Source organism: Anopheles merus, chromosome 2R (assembly GCF_017562075.2).
Source record: "Anopheles merus strain MAF chromosome 2R, AmerM5.1, whole genome shotgun sequence".
In the NCBI taxonomy this organism is placed as follows: domain Eukaryota; kingdom Metazoa; phylum Arthropoda; class Insecta; order Diptera; family Culicidae; genus Anopheles; species Anopheles merus.
In genome coordinates this window covers 19618046-19636401 of record NC_054082.1, presented here as the reverse complement: position 1 = coordinate 19636401, position 18356 = coordinate 19618046, and the positions used below count along the sequence as shown (strand labels likewise).

The 18356-nt window shown below is 47.3% G+C and overlaps 1 protein-coding gene across 5 annotated transcripts in view; it reads right to left on the bottom strand.

Annotated features, from left to right (window-relative positions):
• LOC121587648 (limbic system-associated membrane protein) overlaps positions 1-18356 on the bottom strand; it is a 235887-nt gene that overhangs the window by 29928 nt on the left and 187603 nt on the right. For all 5 annotated transcript variants that reach the window (XM_041904617.1, XM_041904615.1, XM_041904614.1 and 2 more), the window contains 2 exons: positions 646-767; positions 363-513 (listed from right to left, as the gene is read on the bottom strand). In XM_041904617.1, the coding sequence (XP_041760551.1) occupies positions 363-513; positions 646-767 (273 nt within the window). The remainder of the gene's footprint in view (positions 1-362; positions 514-645; positions 768-18356) is intronic.

The window sequence follows — 18356 nt, the reverse complement described above, 5'->3', positions numbered from 1 at the left end:
CATGCCCGGCAACAACCAAGAAAAAAGTACCAAAATAATACTGTGATACTTTATTTCAGCTTAAGGCGGTTATTAAACCTGCGCTCCCGACAAGGGCGAGAGTCGCGAACGAAACATTAATAGCAAACAAAAAAAGAAAAGCACAACAAACCCTACACGCGGATGAGCATTGCAAACGTTCGCTGCCTGATTTATGCGTGCTGCAAGGGATTTTCCTCTCTCTTGCTCTCTCTCTCTCTGCCACCGGTGGCAGTTATTGTAGAAGGTCGTAGCATGAGCTCCGTTTGCTAAAGAGGTCGCATAATTTGAAGTTATGCGTGTGTGTGTGTGTGTACGTGTGGCCATCGCGAGCCTATACTTACAGAGCACATCCAGCCGCATGTCCACGGTGACCGGTTCGCCGACATTGTTGTCCGCGGTGCACTGATACACACCGGCCTGCTGACGTTCGACGCGCTCGAGCGACAGTACGGGCCCTTCGCCGATCTTGGCAGCCGATTTGCCCGTTCCAGTCTGGTTTGGGAAGGAGAAGACACAAACAGAGCGCAGTGTTAGAGCGGGTACCGTCCCGGAAGTGTGTGCTTGTGACAACAACAACAAATAGATAGAAAGAACAACAACGGCACAACACACAGTTACACTTACCCGCTTGGTCCAGTAGATGGATGGGACCGGATTACCGGACGCTTTACATTCGAGCGTTACGGCGCCTCCTTTGCGTGCCGTCACCTGACCGGTCGGTGGAATGGCCCGCACACTCGGTGGCACTGTAAGGCAAAAGAAGAGAAGGAAAGAGAGAGAGAGAGAGAGAAGACACAAAAACACGTGATTAAATTAGTGCACCCAAAGACAATGAGCGTGGTTAGTATGAGTTTGCTTCCCGATTGCGCCGGTCAATCATCGGATTTTCTCCCTGCCGTATGACTTTAACTTGCACAAAACAAAAAAGGATGAAGACGAATGTTATCCACAAAGCGAGGAAGCGGAAGAGGATTAAATCCGTTTCCTATAAATACAGTTAAAAGCTTTCCGTACTTATCCTAAATTTTACTGCACCCCCTTGCACCCGTTGTGCTGCTTTTATTTTTTCACGCCCGCTTTACCCGTTGGTCCCAGAAGCCTTTTGCCTCTGCTGTGTGTCTCGCCATCATCCCGTCTCGTCTGGCAGATCTGCCCTAGCAAAATGATTACATTCCAGCCCGCCCCGGTTCGGTTGTTCTAAATTGAGATGAATAGTTAATGGGCTGGGTTCCTCCCGGCGGGCTCATACACCTGATCCGTTCGAAAGCCCCTCCATCGCTGCTCCCTAAAGAGGGCTGTCAGAAATCCATTAAACTAATTTACGTCGATACTTCGGTACGGAGCACGGAGCACGGCTGGGGAAAGGATACTCCCCGGCATGAACGGCTGCACTGTACCCACTCCCCCTCTTCTTTTTTTGGCCGGACTGTTTATTAAACGCACACACACACACACCCCGTTTGGGCCGTCCGATGTAGACATTAATTCGTTCGACAAGGTATGATGGTGGCGAATGCTAGGTGGTAGTAGTAGCAGGACACAGTAACCGTCCAATACAAATACATAAAATATTGGACCGGTTGGTTATGCAAAGCTCTTCCTTGTTTGCGGTACGGTGAAAAAGAGAGCTGAGCCACGGGCAGCGACGAAACACCTCACCCACAGCACAGTCCTACTGATTGATTCGGTTGAGAAATGAGTTAAATTGTTAGCCATTAAGACTCTGAAACCTCCCCCCCCCCCAGCCCGGTCCCTTTTACTAGCGGATAAATATCGCCCAAAGCTTTAGTGAATATTCTCCATTGCCAGCCATTTATTACCTTGCGGTGCGCTCCACTGCGAGGAAAGCATAAAAGGTGGAATTTATTTTATTATTTCATGATAAAAAATCACCTGTTCATCCATTGCTGGGAAATGTATCTCGCTCTCTTTCTCTCTCTGTCTCTTCCTCTTTCTTTCCTTTTATCCTTTCACTCGCGTGTTTTTGCCCCACTCTTGCGTAACGTTAGCGTACGAACGAGCAAGGGGCGCAGGACATTTACATTTCTTTATTTGTGCTCTGCCCGGCCACCAACACGGCGCACAGCCCACAACCCGAAAAACAAGACGTTGATTTATTCAAAACACGTGTTCTCGGAGTGTCCTTCCGGTGGGATGGGTTGGTTGGCCTGCTTTGTTGTGCCGTGTCCGGCTGCCTGCTCCCAGGGTGAAGTGAATCAAACTCTCCTCCCGGGGGATGGGGCATGGGCGAAGATTCCCGGGAGCCGTGTGTTTTGGTCAAACGAGAAAATGAACCTCGACGTCGTTTCACCGGTCGACAGCTTTTCTGGTACGTTGGCGTTGTGCTGAAAAACCTTTTTTTTTTATTTGGGAGTGTGTTGTTGTTCGTTGTCTGTTGCACAGCAGACAGTAAACCGAAATCCTTCGCGCTCTTTCTAAAAAAGGTCATTGCTTTTCGCACATCGCCTGCGACAAAAATCGGACTCTTCCCTTTTTGGTACTGTTACTGTCTAGGTGGAGAAGCTGTTGCCATCTCACCCCGTGCGGTGGGTGTTGTTGTAAAAGCGGCTTGACCCGGCCCGGGGGTGGAGGCCCAGTAATCTAGATTTGTGGCGCTCGGCGTGTACGTGCGCCGGGCGCCGTCAATATTCGTCGTGAAAATTTGTCCATCAGAGAAAAGGGCATGACCAGGTGGAGGGTTGCGTGGAATCGGTGTTTGTGTGTGTGTGTCTATGTGTTTCTATTATTGTTGCCGGCATGACTCTCTGGGCAGAAGAGGGGATGGTGTATTACGCATTTGGAAGCTTTCTTTTGCACAATCCACCTGCTCCCAGGGGTGGTGACCGGGTTGTTTCTGGGAAGAAATTAATCATGGCACGTTTTTTTGCCTTCTTTTCTCTCTTTTTTCTCTCTTTCCGGCAGGTGCTTCTTGAACCTTTGCCAAATAAAATTAGCCATGTTGGTACGCTTATTTGATTTTTTTTTCTTTCGTTGTGAAATTCGCATTGAACCGTTAGCCAGAACTCAAAAGAACCGGTTTCGCAGAACATTTGCAAATGAATCGATGACTGTGTGCGTGGGGGTGGGTTGAGAAAATGAAGGAACCATTTTTAGAAGATCATTTGTCACCGTGTTTCCCAGAGCTTACCGCTCCTCCCACACCGAATGGTGGAATTGATTTAGGGGGCATTGTGTTTTCCTTTGCAAATAAATCATCAGCTTTTCAGCTACCGAAATCAATTGTAAAACAAAAAACACACCAACAACAGTGACAGGTGTTTTAAGCTTCCGTTTGCCACGGATTTTGTGCATGTTGGGCTTGGAAGAAAAGCAGAATGCAGCAAATACGGCATACAATTCCCGCGCACGCTCGAATCGAAATGAATACGATTAATAATGCGCACGGGAGAAAAGAAAATCAGTCATCCAAAGAAATCTCGTGCATGTGAGTGTGTGCGTGTGTGTGTGTGCAAGAGAGTCATTTGTTTTACCTTCTCCACCTTCATTCCTTCCATTCCGTTGTTCATGAGCAGCCCCTTGTCATATGCGATAATCATTGCCCGCGTGTCGGAAAATCGGATTCGAGCTCATGCATATCGCCCGGTAATGTGTGAAAAGCGTACTACGTGAACCATGATGCGAAAGTCGTATATTTTTCATCATTTTTCTCAACCACCTCCGTGTTTCCCATCCTTCCCATCGCATTCCCCTTTCCATCGCATCGCTTTGCATGTGCAATGATTTATGAGACGGAGTGTGCCCCCGAGATCATGGTAAAACACGTACATACAGCTCGCCCGTGTACTGTAAGTTATACCCACAAGGAAATAAAATACCGAAACGAAATGAAACGAAAAAAAAAAACAAAAAATGCAAAATGGATCAACAACAAGTTATGTTTTATAGCAAGCCGTAAGCTGCAGTTCTTTGGACTGGACGGAAGTCGACGTAAAACTGGTGCATAAAATAGCGATGCAGCTGGGGTTTTTTTTTTGCGTCTGGACCAACAACCACCCAATGACACTGGGACCTGGTCCCTTCATTCGGTCGTAATCATCCTGTGTGTCCGTGTCGTCATGGGTGGACGAAACAATAGTTGCCACATTTTATTGCGTGAGAACAAAAGCACAGTGCACACGCACAGAAAGCGCATTGCGTGGCGTTTTCCGAGCGGGGTACGTACGTTCGCGATTTTTTTCGTGGTGGTGGTGGTGGTGAAAATGGAGACAGAAAAGCAACAATTGTTGCAAAATTCATTACGCAACGGGTCCGCCGCCCGGTGTGTGTTCATAAATATTGATGAATTTGATCGTGCGTTGGTTGTTGAAAAGCTACGCGTACCTACACACGAGAGTTTGTTGAAGGATTGTTTGATGGCGAGAGAGAGAGAGAGGTAGGGTTGTTCTTATCAGCCTTTTCTGTTGCCTTTTTTGTTGCTGTAGCGCAGCTTTCGAAAAGTCGGTCGAGAAATCATTTATGGATGAAACGCACCCCCGGAGTGCCCCGAAGTTCCCCGAGGGTAGAATCCGGTGCATTTTTTGATGAATGATGGGAATACATGTCAGCGGTAAAGTGGCGTTCGAGTAGTGTCACCCTGAAGTAGGGAGCAGGGCGAGAGAGACAGCGACACACACACACAGGGGACAACGAGCGGCGAGATTGAGAGCCATCGAAATATGGGTGAAACACGTGTTGACGTGAGTTTCGGTGCCAGCCTGCCTGCCTGTCTGCTCTTCCCACAAAACCTTCTGGTCCTGCGCGACAAGTATGTGTGTGTGTGTGTGCTCGAATCAAGCACCATAAAATAAACGGAACACAAATCATAAAAGGCAAATGTGCGTGAGAAACGACACAGACGTACAGTGTCACGAGTGTGCCACACGGTGGACCATAAATGTACGACCGCCCCAAACAACAATCGGGTTGCGCGCGATGTTCTTTTTCGCCAAAATCCAACGACCGTGCCGGGCGGGTGGGTGAGGCGTAACAATACAGCTTTTCCATTGCTCTTCACCGACAACACACACACACAGTGCGACTGACAACACGATAATAATGCCGAGAAAAGCTGGGTAATGTTTCGTGATCTTCTTCACGCGTGCCCTCCTCTGGTCTGAGGCTGTTGTTCTGGCGGGTCGGGAGGTCGGGCGGTATGTACAATGATTATCCAGCCACTTTAGCACTGGAGAGCCTGCTTCAACAGTGATGATGTGGATGTGGATGCGCTCACAATGCGCTTTACTTTTCGGCTTGTGTGGGGCCGGTGGCGGCCGTCCCACTGAGCAGCTTATCGAGTGTGTGTGTGTGTGTGTGTGTGTGTGTGTGTGTGTGTGTGTGTGTGTGTGTGTGTGTGTGTGTGTGTGTGTGTGTGTGTGAGCCATCAGCCATCATGCAAAATGGAAGCATGCCGGTGAGCAACATTTTCGGGCGTGTTTCCCTATTTATGGTACAGCAGCAGCAGCAGCAGCAGCAGCAGCCAGACACAGCACTCCCTCACGGAGGGACGGGCAACACAATAAAAGAGCGTCCATAATTATATGACCGATAGAACCTACGACAACAACAACGACCACGGCCAACCCGGTTGGTGAGAGCAGTTCGAGCGGAATTTAGGGCCCGGGCTCCTCCTTTTCCTGGTTGGTAGTGCTGCACGTGCTGTTGGTGCTGCAAAATGTTGCGCCACGGGAGGGCAACATACACGTTTTATCTTTATATATGTAAGTGTGCTTGTGTTGTCAATATGTTGGAGCGCTCGGAACATGGTTTTCCCGGGACTAGCTCTGGTGACAAGACAAAGAGTTGAGATGAGAGCGTTGTTGGATTTTCATGGCAATTGCTTCCAGAGCCGTTTGCAACAAAGAAAGCGGTGGACAAACGGAAGCGTTTATTGCGTTCTTACGCGTCGAAAATTCATTCAGCTCAAAACATGTTGTCAAAGTGAACAGGAGGAAAAAAATAAAACGGTTGATTTTGCCTTCTCTGTTGGGGAACACACACAGCCAGAATGTCTTGCATGGAAGACAATTGCTTCGGGTGATTAGAAAAGAAACGAGTTAAAAAGCAAATGTTTAACAAACGTTTATTGGTAGTTAAAGGTTCAACCAACTAATATGGCTTTCTTCTTGCTATCAGGATCCTATGTAGCTAGTATCATGATCATGTATCAGGATTGATCGAGCTACATTCAAGCTGCATTCAGTGGTTAGACTTGTGCTGCTATAATTAGAAAGACAAATAATTACTGCAATCGTCTATCAACAAAAGCTACTGCATACATTTTGAAGTCAGCTTTCCAGCCATTCCAAGCATCCATTCAATCGAGATTAGATCTTAGATCACTGTCATAGATAAACATGGTGTCCCCCCCCAATGGGCGGGAGCATCTATTATGCTCTCCGGTTGCTGGATGAGTAAACAAAGGCTTAGCACAAAACTTCAAATGCTTTGCTAATGGCGTGAGCTTTCTCGCTTGCTGTGCGATTGTCCATAATACTTACGCATTTGTCCTCTTTCTATCGCTCATCTCAGCACTTTATGGGATTAGTTGCCTTCTTTTGCAAAACGTTCCCATCACAGAAGTGCATAGCAAAACGTAGTGTATTATGTATTTACCACCGACTGTAACCGCCAACCAAACGTATTGGCCCGGGAGTCATCACCGATCGAACGCAGACGAAATTCGAGCGCAAACCACCCGGCACAAGGTGCAATACAGTGCGGAAGAGATGTACATGCCAACTGTACGAAGGTCATAGCCTCTGGGCAGCACTGGGAGCAACGCCATTCCACCGGGTAATGGGTTGCGCTGCGAGCTAAAACAACAGCTGGCACATACACACAGAGAACCAACAGCCACTACCGACCGCTACTAGACTGTGCGCCGAATAGTGTCGCCGGAACATCGGTACGATAGTGATAATGGCAGTAATAAACAGTCGCACTCACAATGTTTTATGCTTTTTATTGCCGTCCTTCGACACACAGACCCCCCCCCTCATACCCTGCACGCGTACGTCGTACGCCGTTCGATTGTTGGTGCGCAAAGGCGAGGCGACGAAATGAATCGTTGCCAAAAAACCGAGAGTGCCATCAAATTATATGGAGCACCAGCAGCACCGGAGCGCTGTGCCGGATGACGGTTTACGTGTTTGTTCAAGTGTTTGCCGCCGCCCAATCTTAGCAAATACTTACACCAACGCTGCCTTTAGTGCCTGTTTCTCGGGAGAAAGCTTCGCGCTGAGCATCCGTGCACGGGAGCGTCCCGGGGTCGGAAGTGGGAGATAAATCCGACTACCTACAAATCGAGGTTTATCCGAAAGTCGGAAGCAGCTTATTTGGACGGTGCAGAGCGTTGACGATGGGATCCGAACACCGAATCGGGGGACAGAAATCCTGCTATCCGTACACGGAGGCGTACACCACCACGGATTGGCGTATTTTGCTTTGTACTGCAACCCATTGCACCGCGTGGTAAGGGTTTACCCCACAGTAATGCACACACCCGTGCGGTTCACTGGTGTCGAAGTGCAATCAGCACTCACAGGCGCACAACAATACGACCGAACCCACAATTAATGGAGCGTAATTTCAAGCACTGCATTTACGACACACACCACCACCAGATTTCCCGCCCGCGGGAATAAGGGAACTAGAAAAGCGAAAAAGTTCATAAAGCTTCAGCCTTCTTCTGGCTCTTTGTGTTTGTGGGTGCAGTGTGCGTGGAAGCTTTCTGGTGGGAAGCTGGTGGGTTTAGCTGCCATCAGAATAATGCATCCGCGCAGCAGCTGCACACTGCAATTGTTCGGAACTGGAACGCGGCCAGGAATGGAAATGATGCACACAGAAGGGGAGGAAAAAAAAGCGTCAAAATCCAACACGGCACTGTTAATTACGCTAATGTCGAACCGGGCCTGGGCGAGTTTGCCCCGCGGAGGGGCAGCGAGGGAGCAGCATTTATTTACACCACAACAAAACAAGTATTGTGAAGATTTTTGTAGGGCAGAGTCTTATAGTATAGCAAGGGAAGGGAAATAATCTTAATGAAAGCAAATATTGTCATAGCTAAAAGCAAATTTGCATCCGAAAGCATGCACCAGTGGAGCTTTACTCCATCCCCGGACACTGCCGTTTGGCTTGAATACTCGTTTAATAAAAACCTCTTTTGAATGAAGGTGCGGCACCAGTATGCCAATCACAGCGCACTGTCAATTCAGGGGAAATCTTTTCTCCATTTTCGAGTTTGAACAAAAATATATAATAAACAACCTCTCATCTTCCGCAGCCCACACACTAAGTGAATTGTAAAACTGTTCATCAAAAGCGTATCTAGCACGGTACGAAAGTTTTGCTCGATAAAGCCATTCTCTCTCCTCCACCCGTGGGAATTCTTTATCAAATTGGTAGCTGTTTAAGAGTGAAGCGGTTCGGTAATTACGGAGATAAGGCTGCAACCTCTAGCTATTAAAAGCTGAGAACTAAGAACTATAAATTAACGCCACACACACACATAAATACTCCACACACACAAACACCAATTTACGTCCGTCGGGATCAGACCGCAAAGCTCGAACGATCAGCAATAACGATGGTAGATTGCTGGCTTCATTTTCCCCACCGGGACACACCGACATGAGTGTTAACCTCGTTTACAGAGAGCTGTGTGAGTGAGTGTGTGTGTGTGCAGTGGTTCCGAAAATCGATCCTTCCTTCGAGGTCGAACCAGCGCAGCCACCGTGTAGGGTGTGCAGAGTATGTGATAGTGTCTACGATTGTCTACTGATTGTGGGAATGATTTCTCGTTTTTCGGTTCGGAATAACCGACACGGGACCGACCGACCGAGAAAAAAGCGTTAAAAATGTCATAAAAGATTCACGGCGAATCACCTACCGGTACGCCCTACAGGAGAGGGGGCCCTAATTCGATAGAGCGCCCAGAAGTCTTGCCCAGGACGCCCCAGGAGCTGGGAAAATCTTATCAGCGTAGTTTAATCGACCTGTGTAGGGGTCTCGACGTCTTTCAGGCGCACTCTCTTTCTCCAGGGAATGGGGTACACCACATATCGCACCTGAGTAGACACATCGTGGGATGGGCTATACATCGGAAAATACACACAGATACACCTTCGCACGGGACGATAGCAACAGCTCACCACCTCCGGTGGAGGAAGGAACACCGTAGGTGATAATAGTTTAATGACTGGTGGCCATAAAATCACAACACGGAAGGATTAGGTGGATCATAATCCGGTTGTCGAAATTGTTCACCGATTTCTTCCACCGCGGAGAGGGTGAAGAGCGTTGTGTGTGTGTGTGTGTGTGTGTGTGTGTGTGTGAAGTGGTTCATTGAAAGTGTATGGCAGTAGTATACCGATGCGAGGCCGATCGTTGGACCGTGTGCCGAGCAGAGCACGTAAAATCAAATCTTTCTAGCAAAGAGAATGGTGGCGCAACAAACACCCCCCTGCTTACGCTTTATCTGATGGAATTTGAATCGGATAAGCTGTGCTTACGAGCGACAGAGAGAGAGAGTGTGTGTTGGAGCTGTCGTGTTTGTGATTCGATTTTAAACCAGGCGTGTCGGGGGTGAGAAAATGCGCCAAGCGTTTCGGATCGACGCCAAAGGGTTGGAGGGTGTGTGATTGCTGAAATGGAATATTAAATGTGTTGCAATCGTATTATCGTACCTGGCGCCGTGCGGGACGGTTGAACGGGGGGAGGAGGAGAAGGATTTGTTATGTTGAACTATTCGTGCATAAGCCATCACACTTTGCCCTCATCAGTAGAGGAGGCAGCTGCGAAGCTAATTGAACCATTCGCCGCAGCAATCAGTAACCCTTTGTGTGGTTTCCTTTAAATCGTAAGCTCGGTGCTTGTCATGATGCTATCATTTAATATATATATATCAATATTATCGTAAAAGTATTATTTTTCCATCTCGCAAAAAAGCACATTCCCCCATCTTTCTCGCAAATTAAAGCATCGTTTGCTGCCGACAGCAGTAAAATTGTGTTACAACCAGACATCCGCCATTCCGGTACGGTACCGTACGCGAACTGCACACCACCGGTGGACTCGCCTGCGCGCGCCATATAGAATATTCAAATCTAGTCACCCAATTCGTTCCGAGGGCAGGGCCATAAAGCAATCTAGAAAATATTACTTGCAGCACACTTGGGGCACACGATGCACACCATTCATTCGTGTGGCCCGTGTGAGTGTGCGGCCGGATTCGCCGGCCAGAAACTATCGTGCCAGCGGTATCATTCGAGACCGAGACGCGAAGACAATCACCCATCAGGCCCGTAAAGTGGTGTTCGGGGTTGCGTTGCGTGGTTGAATAATAATTGGCAGTGGCAGTACGGCATGTATATGCTGAGGTGTGTGTTCTCAAGAACTGCTGCTAAACCGTATACCGGAGCTGTGTTGCTACCGGATGGGTTGAACGACGTACGAGCCCGAAAGCCGAAGCTATCATTTACTCGTTATAGGCAAAAGTACGTACTCAGCGAGTGCTTCAATAACTGGCGCAAGTACTTCGAAACTACACACACACACACACACACACGAGCGCGCAAGAAAGACACCCTTAAGGGGGTAGTGAAATCGAGTGAGGCCGAAGACAACGGGTGGATGCGGGTAAAGGAACATAAATTTAGCGGAAAAATTTGCATAAAATTTTATTAAAACTAATATGATAGCTATTATAATGGCGCTCGTGAAGCTCTTGGCGCTGCTCTGCATGAAACGGTTCGCTCGTTCGGCTGCTCGTTGCGTTTCACACTGTGTCATTTCATAACCCTCCCTAAAAAAAAACGGCGCTTTCAATCCGGCTGGCGGGCTGTGATACGATAAGGTTTCGCTCGCTGTGGCATTGTGCGCGCAACATTTGCCAGATGTTGATTGGGTACGTAAAAATTTAATCACAACTTTAGAGGGCTAAAGTTGAACACTCAATCAAAAGGCAGCTCAGCTTTGCACAATGGGCACTTTTGCGGGGAGCAAAAGAGCCGACGGCGAAACATAGTGTTGAATTGTATAATGTTTTTTGAAGCTTGTATTTCATAATAAAAATATAAAAATATACGCCATAGGCTCCTATCGGTCGTGGATCACTAACCATACATGTTCCATCTAATAAAAAGAATCTCAAAACTGTTAATAGTTCGCTACAGTAGTAGCTACAGCAGTTAATTTAGTTAATTTATTTCGATGTTTTTAAAATATGTATACATTGGCGGCGTTATATTATAGCACGATGGGTTCGAAATAAGCTCCTCATTGGTTTGTTTGGTGGTCAAACTAGATGTGTGCTTACTGAGCATTTAACATTACATCTTAAATTGATCGATGAATATGAAAAGGCTATTGTGGGTATATTACAACCTATACGTGATTGAGCTATTGTGTACCTATGTGGGACTATTAGTATAGCATCGAGGAATTTGTTTGTTTTTTTTTTCGTCATTGAAATGTCTACCTATTATTCGCACAATAGAAGCTACAACAAAGTTCAATCTTTTTCGTAACAAGGATGGCATTTTGAGCATCCGTTTTCTTGAAATGTTAACTATCAAGAAACTATCGGTTTCTGATCATATGATCTCATATGTACCTCTCCAACCGTTGCTTACTTACTTATCCGGCGCTACAACCACTTTGCAGTCTTGGCCTGCCTCAGGAGTGTCCAAAACCGCTCACGGTCTCGCGCCTTCGTCTGCCAGACCGTTATCCCGGCCTTAATGGCGGACGCCTCCACGCTATCTTGGCACCTCAGTTTGAGTCTACAACGCCTCCTCTGTCCTTGTGGACAGGCCTAAACAGACTTTACGGGGTTGGGTCGTCCGTTTCCATGCATACAACATGACCAGCCCACCGGATCCTGGCGAGCTTGATACGCTACACGACAGTGAGGTCGCCGTACATCTCGCACAGCTCGTCATTATAGCGGCTCCTACATTGTCCTTTCACACACACGGAGCCAAGTATCCTTCTGAGCATCTCCCTCTCGAACAAGATTAAGAGGATTTCTTCAGATTTCAACAGTGTCCATGTCTCAGAGGCGTATGTGAGTACCGGTACTATATGGGTACTATATAGTCCCAGCTTCGTCCGTCGCGACAGGTTCTTTGAGGTGAACTGATTTTCAGGCTGTAGAATGGACGGTTGGCAGCCAGCATCCTTGCGCGCAACTCAACAACCATGCTATTGTCCATGCTATCGTTGCTGACCTTTGACCCAAGATAGGTGAATTCTGAGACGACTTCAAAAGTGCGTTCACCTATCTGTACGTCACGCCTACATATATTCTGATTATTTATTTATAAGACCGCTGATATTGCCACCATCAGTTTGGTCTTTGTCTTGATTATCTGCAATACGAGGTTCTCTGCCGCCAGATCCCTTGACAGGCTTTTGCTACATACGAGAACTGCAGACCAATGATGTCTATATCATCAGCGTATTCCAGAATCTGGGTTGACTTATAGAAGATGGTTCCCATGGTCTCCACCCTCAAGTCGCGGATGGCCCTCTCTAGCGCCAGGTTGAATAGGAGACAGGCAAGCCCGTCCACCTGGCGTAGACCTTTGGTGATAGCAAAAGGTCCTGAGGGGTTTCCATCTACCTTCACCATCATTCCAAGCTCATAGCGTCATACCGTTTTACCCTGGCTATGCTATCACGCATATGCTATGCTATATGCGGGTTTGAAGTCAATGAAGAGATGGTATGTGTCGTGTCTGTATTAAGCCATCTTCTCCAAAATCCGCCGCATGGTGCAGATCTGATCAGTGGTTGATTTTACGTTACGAAATCCTTTTTGATAGCTTCCGACTATTATATTAATATTCATATTTGTTTAATTACGTCATTTAGCCTAGACTGGCCTTCATAACTATTCTCGATTTTTCAATACATTGGCTAACAATGGACCTAACTGAAATTGACATCTTACAACACATGGGGATAACGAATTACAAACAGGTAGTTATGACGAAAGTGAAAAAGGTAAATAAATATATTAATAAATAACTTAATGCTTCTGATCGTCAAAATGTACCTCGAAGAATCATTTCAAGATTAGTTACACTAACGTTATACTCGACGTGCGGGGCAAGACGATCCTAAAGGATCAGGGAGAGTATTTTATAGGCGGTATTCAACTCCGTAATACTCCTGTATTTGTTGCAGTCCAACCTATCTCCCTTCTTGTTGCATCCTAGATCTTTCAAATAACGATCATAGCTGAAGAAAAATTGGATTAAATACTAATGGTGTGGTCTGTATTCTTGTAAATTTTTTACTTCTTCTATTTGGCATAACGACCTACGCAGTTATACCGGCCAGTACAAGCTTTCGAGACGTTATTAAATACCACGAAGTTACATAGCCATTCCTTGCTATACGAGACTTGAAGTTTTCACTAAAATCTGGACTGAAGTGTTTGAAACTCCTTTTCAGTGCTCCATTCCTAAACACCTCCATCCCAGCACGTGTTCCTGTGTGGGGCCCATTCCATTCCCAATGCAGTTTATTCCCGTAGCACAGCGCCATCAGATCAACGCTCCCACACCGACTGCACATTCCAAATGTATGCGAAACTTTGCATAACAAATCTTGCAAAATCTTTCTCCCCAAAACCGGTAAACTTTCATCAAGCGATGCATCTCTGCACCAATTACCTCGCTTTTCCCCCTCTCACAACAAATGCGTTGTATTGGAAACGTGCCGTTGGGAAGTTTACAATAAACGATCCCACCTCCACCCATCGCATATGCGCTGCTAGCTGTCAGTGCAATCAGAAAAAGCTTATTAATAAACTTCCACTTCATTTCCCACGTTCCCAAGAAAATGGGCATGAAGGTGGCCAAAGTGTGCCGTTCCTTCGCATGCCGTTTTTGGGGCAGGAAAGTTGTCGGTGCTGAACCTACTTATCGCACCGTACCACATCACGCTCATACATACACACACACACTACACAGACGCGCACGGGGTTTTATGCTGCACCGAAAAGTTCATTCAATCCATTGACTTTTTCCCAGCGCAGCACGTCCTCCCGGGCAGCTGCAGTCTGCCCCGGGCGTCTTCGGGCGAGCTTTCGGGCCATCATACAAAAGAGCCAGCGACAGAGAAACAGCATTCAATTTAAAACATCATCTACCAAACGCGCACTACTAGCCCATTGGTTTGCTCGGAACGATGGTTGCCCTTTTTCCTTCAGTTTCCGGAATGGAGCGAGGTGAGAAGGGGACGGTGTGTCCACTTTTCTTCATTTTCAGATATTATTTGCAGGGCCGTACGTGAAGTTTCTGCACCAAAAGCTCTGCCCCAGGCTAGCGTTCTTGTCCAAACATACACACACATACACGAGCACCACTCATTGCGATCGTTAGGGCATTTTTTGCGCTCTATCCCTCTCCCCTCTCTCTCTCTCATTGCATTTTGTTTCGTTTACCACAACCCACGCTCATCGTAACGATCATCTGTACCAGCTCAACCCGAAAGCCAAAACTATTCCCCGAGATTAGTGTTTACCACCTTCGCCTGTCCGCAGGCGACTGACCGACCACGAGGCAGCAAAAATGTGTTTCTTTGTGGTTGTGCCATTTCCTCCCCACCCCTCCCCCCCTCCTCACCCCTTGCTGTTGGTGGGTGGGTCGTTGGGAAATTGTAAATTATGAATTATGGTACCACCATTTTACACATGTACTTTTCATTTCCGGTTCTAGGTTGCTTTGGAATCTTTCTTCTACTCCCACTCGGTAAATAATGATCAGGAAGAGAGAGAGAGAGAGAGAGAGAGAGAGAAAGAGAGAGAGAGAAAGAGAGAAAGAAAGAAAGAGAAAGAGAAAGAGAAAGAGAAAAGACAGAGAGAGAGACTAAGAGCGGCGTACAGCAACATTTTCCAGCCCCAGGTCGCAGTACTTGACCATTGCAATGCAATTTGTAGGTTGTGTGTCTGTATGTGTGTGCTGTGTTCTGGTTATTGCATAGCAGGCGTGTTTTGCCATTGGTTAGCCCCACAAGCTGTGTGTGAGTGTGAGTGTGAGTGTTTATGTCATTCTGCCCAGCCATACTTTTGGGGTTTGGTGAACCTAACTCAACTGACCAACCATTTCGGTTTTGGGGCGAGAAAGTGGCAATGGGGGAAGGAGATGCACTTGTACTACACGTGAGGCACCGTCCGCACCACCACCACCGCCCAAACGCTGGCGAACGTTGGCTGTGGTTTACACTGGGCTGTGGCTAGCACCGCGCCAGCAATTTGGGTGTCCCTTCCGGCCAGGCGGTAACGAAAAGATGTGTTTTGCAAAGTTTTCATTTCTTCTTTTCCGCCACCCTTTGTTGTTTGCTGTTCTCGCAGCACGCGGAGAAAATCGGACCAAATGGAATCAACTGACCAGCTGGCTGCAATGGGAACCGGCACAAGATGAACCACACATAGGGCGCACGATCCACGGCGACCAGCGAGAATGGGCGGCCACGGTGTTTGTCTTGGTATGCAATTCGAATATTGATTATTCACCACGCGAGCCTGAGCGTGGTGCAGTAGAAGTAGTAGCGGAGAATGAAGTACAGTAATGGGTTTGCAAGCTAATGGGAAATAAAACAACCAAACTGCGGTGGTCCCATCACCGTATGCTCTCCAAATTAAAACAGCCGGTGTATTGAAGGATGATCGAAGAATAGTTCAAGCTCAAGTCGTAGCTTCTCCCATTTTCACATCAATATCAGTACGCTAACTGGTGTACCAGTCTTTCCACAAAGAAGCATTCCCTTTTTTCTTGCCCTCCGATGAAACACATGCAACTCTTTCGTTGCTGTTTGTCGCACCCACTATCAACGCATCAGATAAGTTTGAAGCAAGAACTTTTTGGTGTGTATCCGTGTTCCTGCCAGCAACTTTTGCTCGACGAGCGAATTGCTCCGGATGTGCGAGAAGCAAACACTAACTAACCAACCTAGACGGGGACGGGCATCAAAGAGCGAGGTGGCGATGTGGCAGGAAAAGTGAGGTCACCGAACAAAACAAAAAAGTCTCCCTGAATGATGTTTTTCGCTCTCGCCGGTCTGCCTGATGTGTTCGGTGGAAGTTTATAAATTATTAAAAAGATCATCCTGCCGCTATCCCGACCGCCGGGGGACTGAGTGGTGAATGAAATCTGGTGTCAACCGACCCCCGGTGTACCGCTGGATGTTGCTACAACCGGTGCGGGTGTGTGTGAGGTGTGGTGTGGTGCAAACGGAAACGTACGGATGTGGATAAATGTAGCGAGCTGCATCGGCAAAACCGGAAGGTGGATGAGCAAAAGTTCCGTGCTCTCGTCGACGCCCGGCAGGAGCGTATCCCCTCACTCCACAGTCGTCCGTCAGCTCCGGATCATCCGTTGGTGGGGGGGGGGGGGGGGGGTTGACGAGACGGCAGTTAAAAGTTTTGTTTCCACCGTTTTGTACAATCTGTACCTGTGTCAGCCTGTGCCTTTCAGCCACATGATTGCACATCAAATGCGACCTCCGTCGGTGCCTGGTGGGGTAGGATGATATTGTAGAAGCAATCGGCACACACAACGTGTTCGTAACGGGAGCACGGCATCCCACCGTACGGCAAAGCGCACCGTTTCAAAAGCAAACGGTTCAATTTCTTTCCATTTTCTTCGGGTGTAAATAGCACAAAACATTTAATATCCTTCCCCGCGAAGCCGCTCGTCTCCCCGCACCGGAGCGACCGGTTTGTACAAGCCATGGCAACCAATGGCAAAAGCGCCAAGGGAGTTCGAGAGCGTCAGGAGGGGAAGGGAAAGGGCCAACAGCACACGTGCAGTGGAAGGAAGCATGTTTCTATTTCTTACAAAACCCGGCTAGCAAAAGCAAGCTCAAGGAACGCCACAGGAACGACACACCGCGCACGATGGAGGCGCCTGGTCGCTTTCGGCCACGGGTACGTACGTACACGTGGTTGGTCTCGGTGGAATGCGCCAACCGCCCCGGAGGGGTGGCAAAAAGTGGAGTAGTGAGCTGAAGACGAAGCCGGGGGCAACAATTTGTGGGACAACAGAAAAAGGATTAGCTTCATATCTAATTCTGGCCGGCGATTCAGATGTGACCAATTCGTGCACGAGCGAACGTGGCGGCCCTGGGCGGCAGGGCGGGCGGAAATTGGAATGAGGTGTTTTTTGCTTTCGCCTTTACTTGCTCGGTTTATTTTGAGTGTTTTTGTTGTTATATTTCTTGTTGTTGTGGCTGTTTCTTTCATTTCTTTGTGGGCAATGATGGGGCTGAGGAGCATTCCAGCCTTCCAAAGCAATCCATTTTCTGAACGTGCCTTTGAGTGTCGTGCAGTCTCTTCCTGTTTCTTGTTCTCCCTACTTGTGTTGTGTATGTGTACATTCGTTTATAAGTTAAGGGACGCTTTTTGTTGGAGGTTCGTGCGACGTCCCTGTACCATTCAGTTTATCTCTCTGTGCCGGCCAGCATGGCCTCGATTCTCGCTAACGATTATTTGTAGTGTGATGACCAACTATATTTCTTGTGACAAGGGGAAAAGAAAGGCTTTAATCGAGTAATTTACAGGAAATAAAAAGCCTTGAACAAACAAACAAATGAACTCAAAACACATTGCACTTTATTAAAAGGATGAAAATGTGAAATTAAATCGCACGATTACCTACCAAACCAAACGCTTCAAATTTGTGGAAAGGCATTTACTGCAAATAAGCCACAAAACACAATGCTACCCCCCTAGCAACAAATGATAATAACATGCTCCATTGTTTTCCACACTTGAGAAAAAAAAAAAACAATTCCGATGGAACTCCATTGTTGAAAATGTGTGAGTGGTGTGCAATCAGGAAGGAGAAAATCAGTGATGTTGGTTAATGGTGCTACTCGCAACTCACTCATACCCGCGGATCGGGGCGATGTGTATGTTTTCTCTGTTTCTGTGTTTTCTTTTGCATATAAACTGACACACACACACGCGCGCAGCCGTCCATGCCACAATGTGTATTGATTCAATTTTACGCATGTTAATTAAAAATTAATAAATAACCACTTGGCTCATCAGATGATTGCATTCGGGAAATGCAAACATAATTTACGCGAGGCCGGGACCGGACGCACTGCACTCGACACTTGAGCACCCCCATCCCATTCCGCCCAGATTGCGCTGGTAATTATATGACTTGACTCCGATGGGTAATCTATCAATTCGGTGTTGTGCACTTTTTTGTGTATAGTAATTTCACTTTCAGGACACACACACACACACACACACACAGAAGAGCTGAGCAAGTATTAAACTTAATTAAGGTGAGGGAAATGTTGTATTGTAGCTGCTG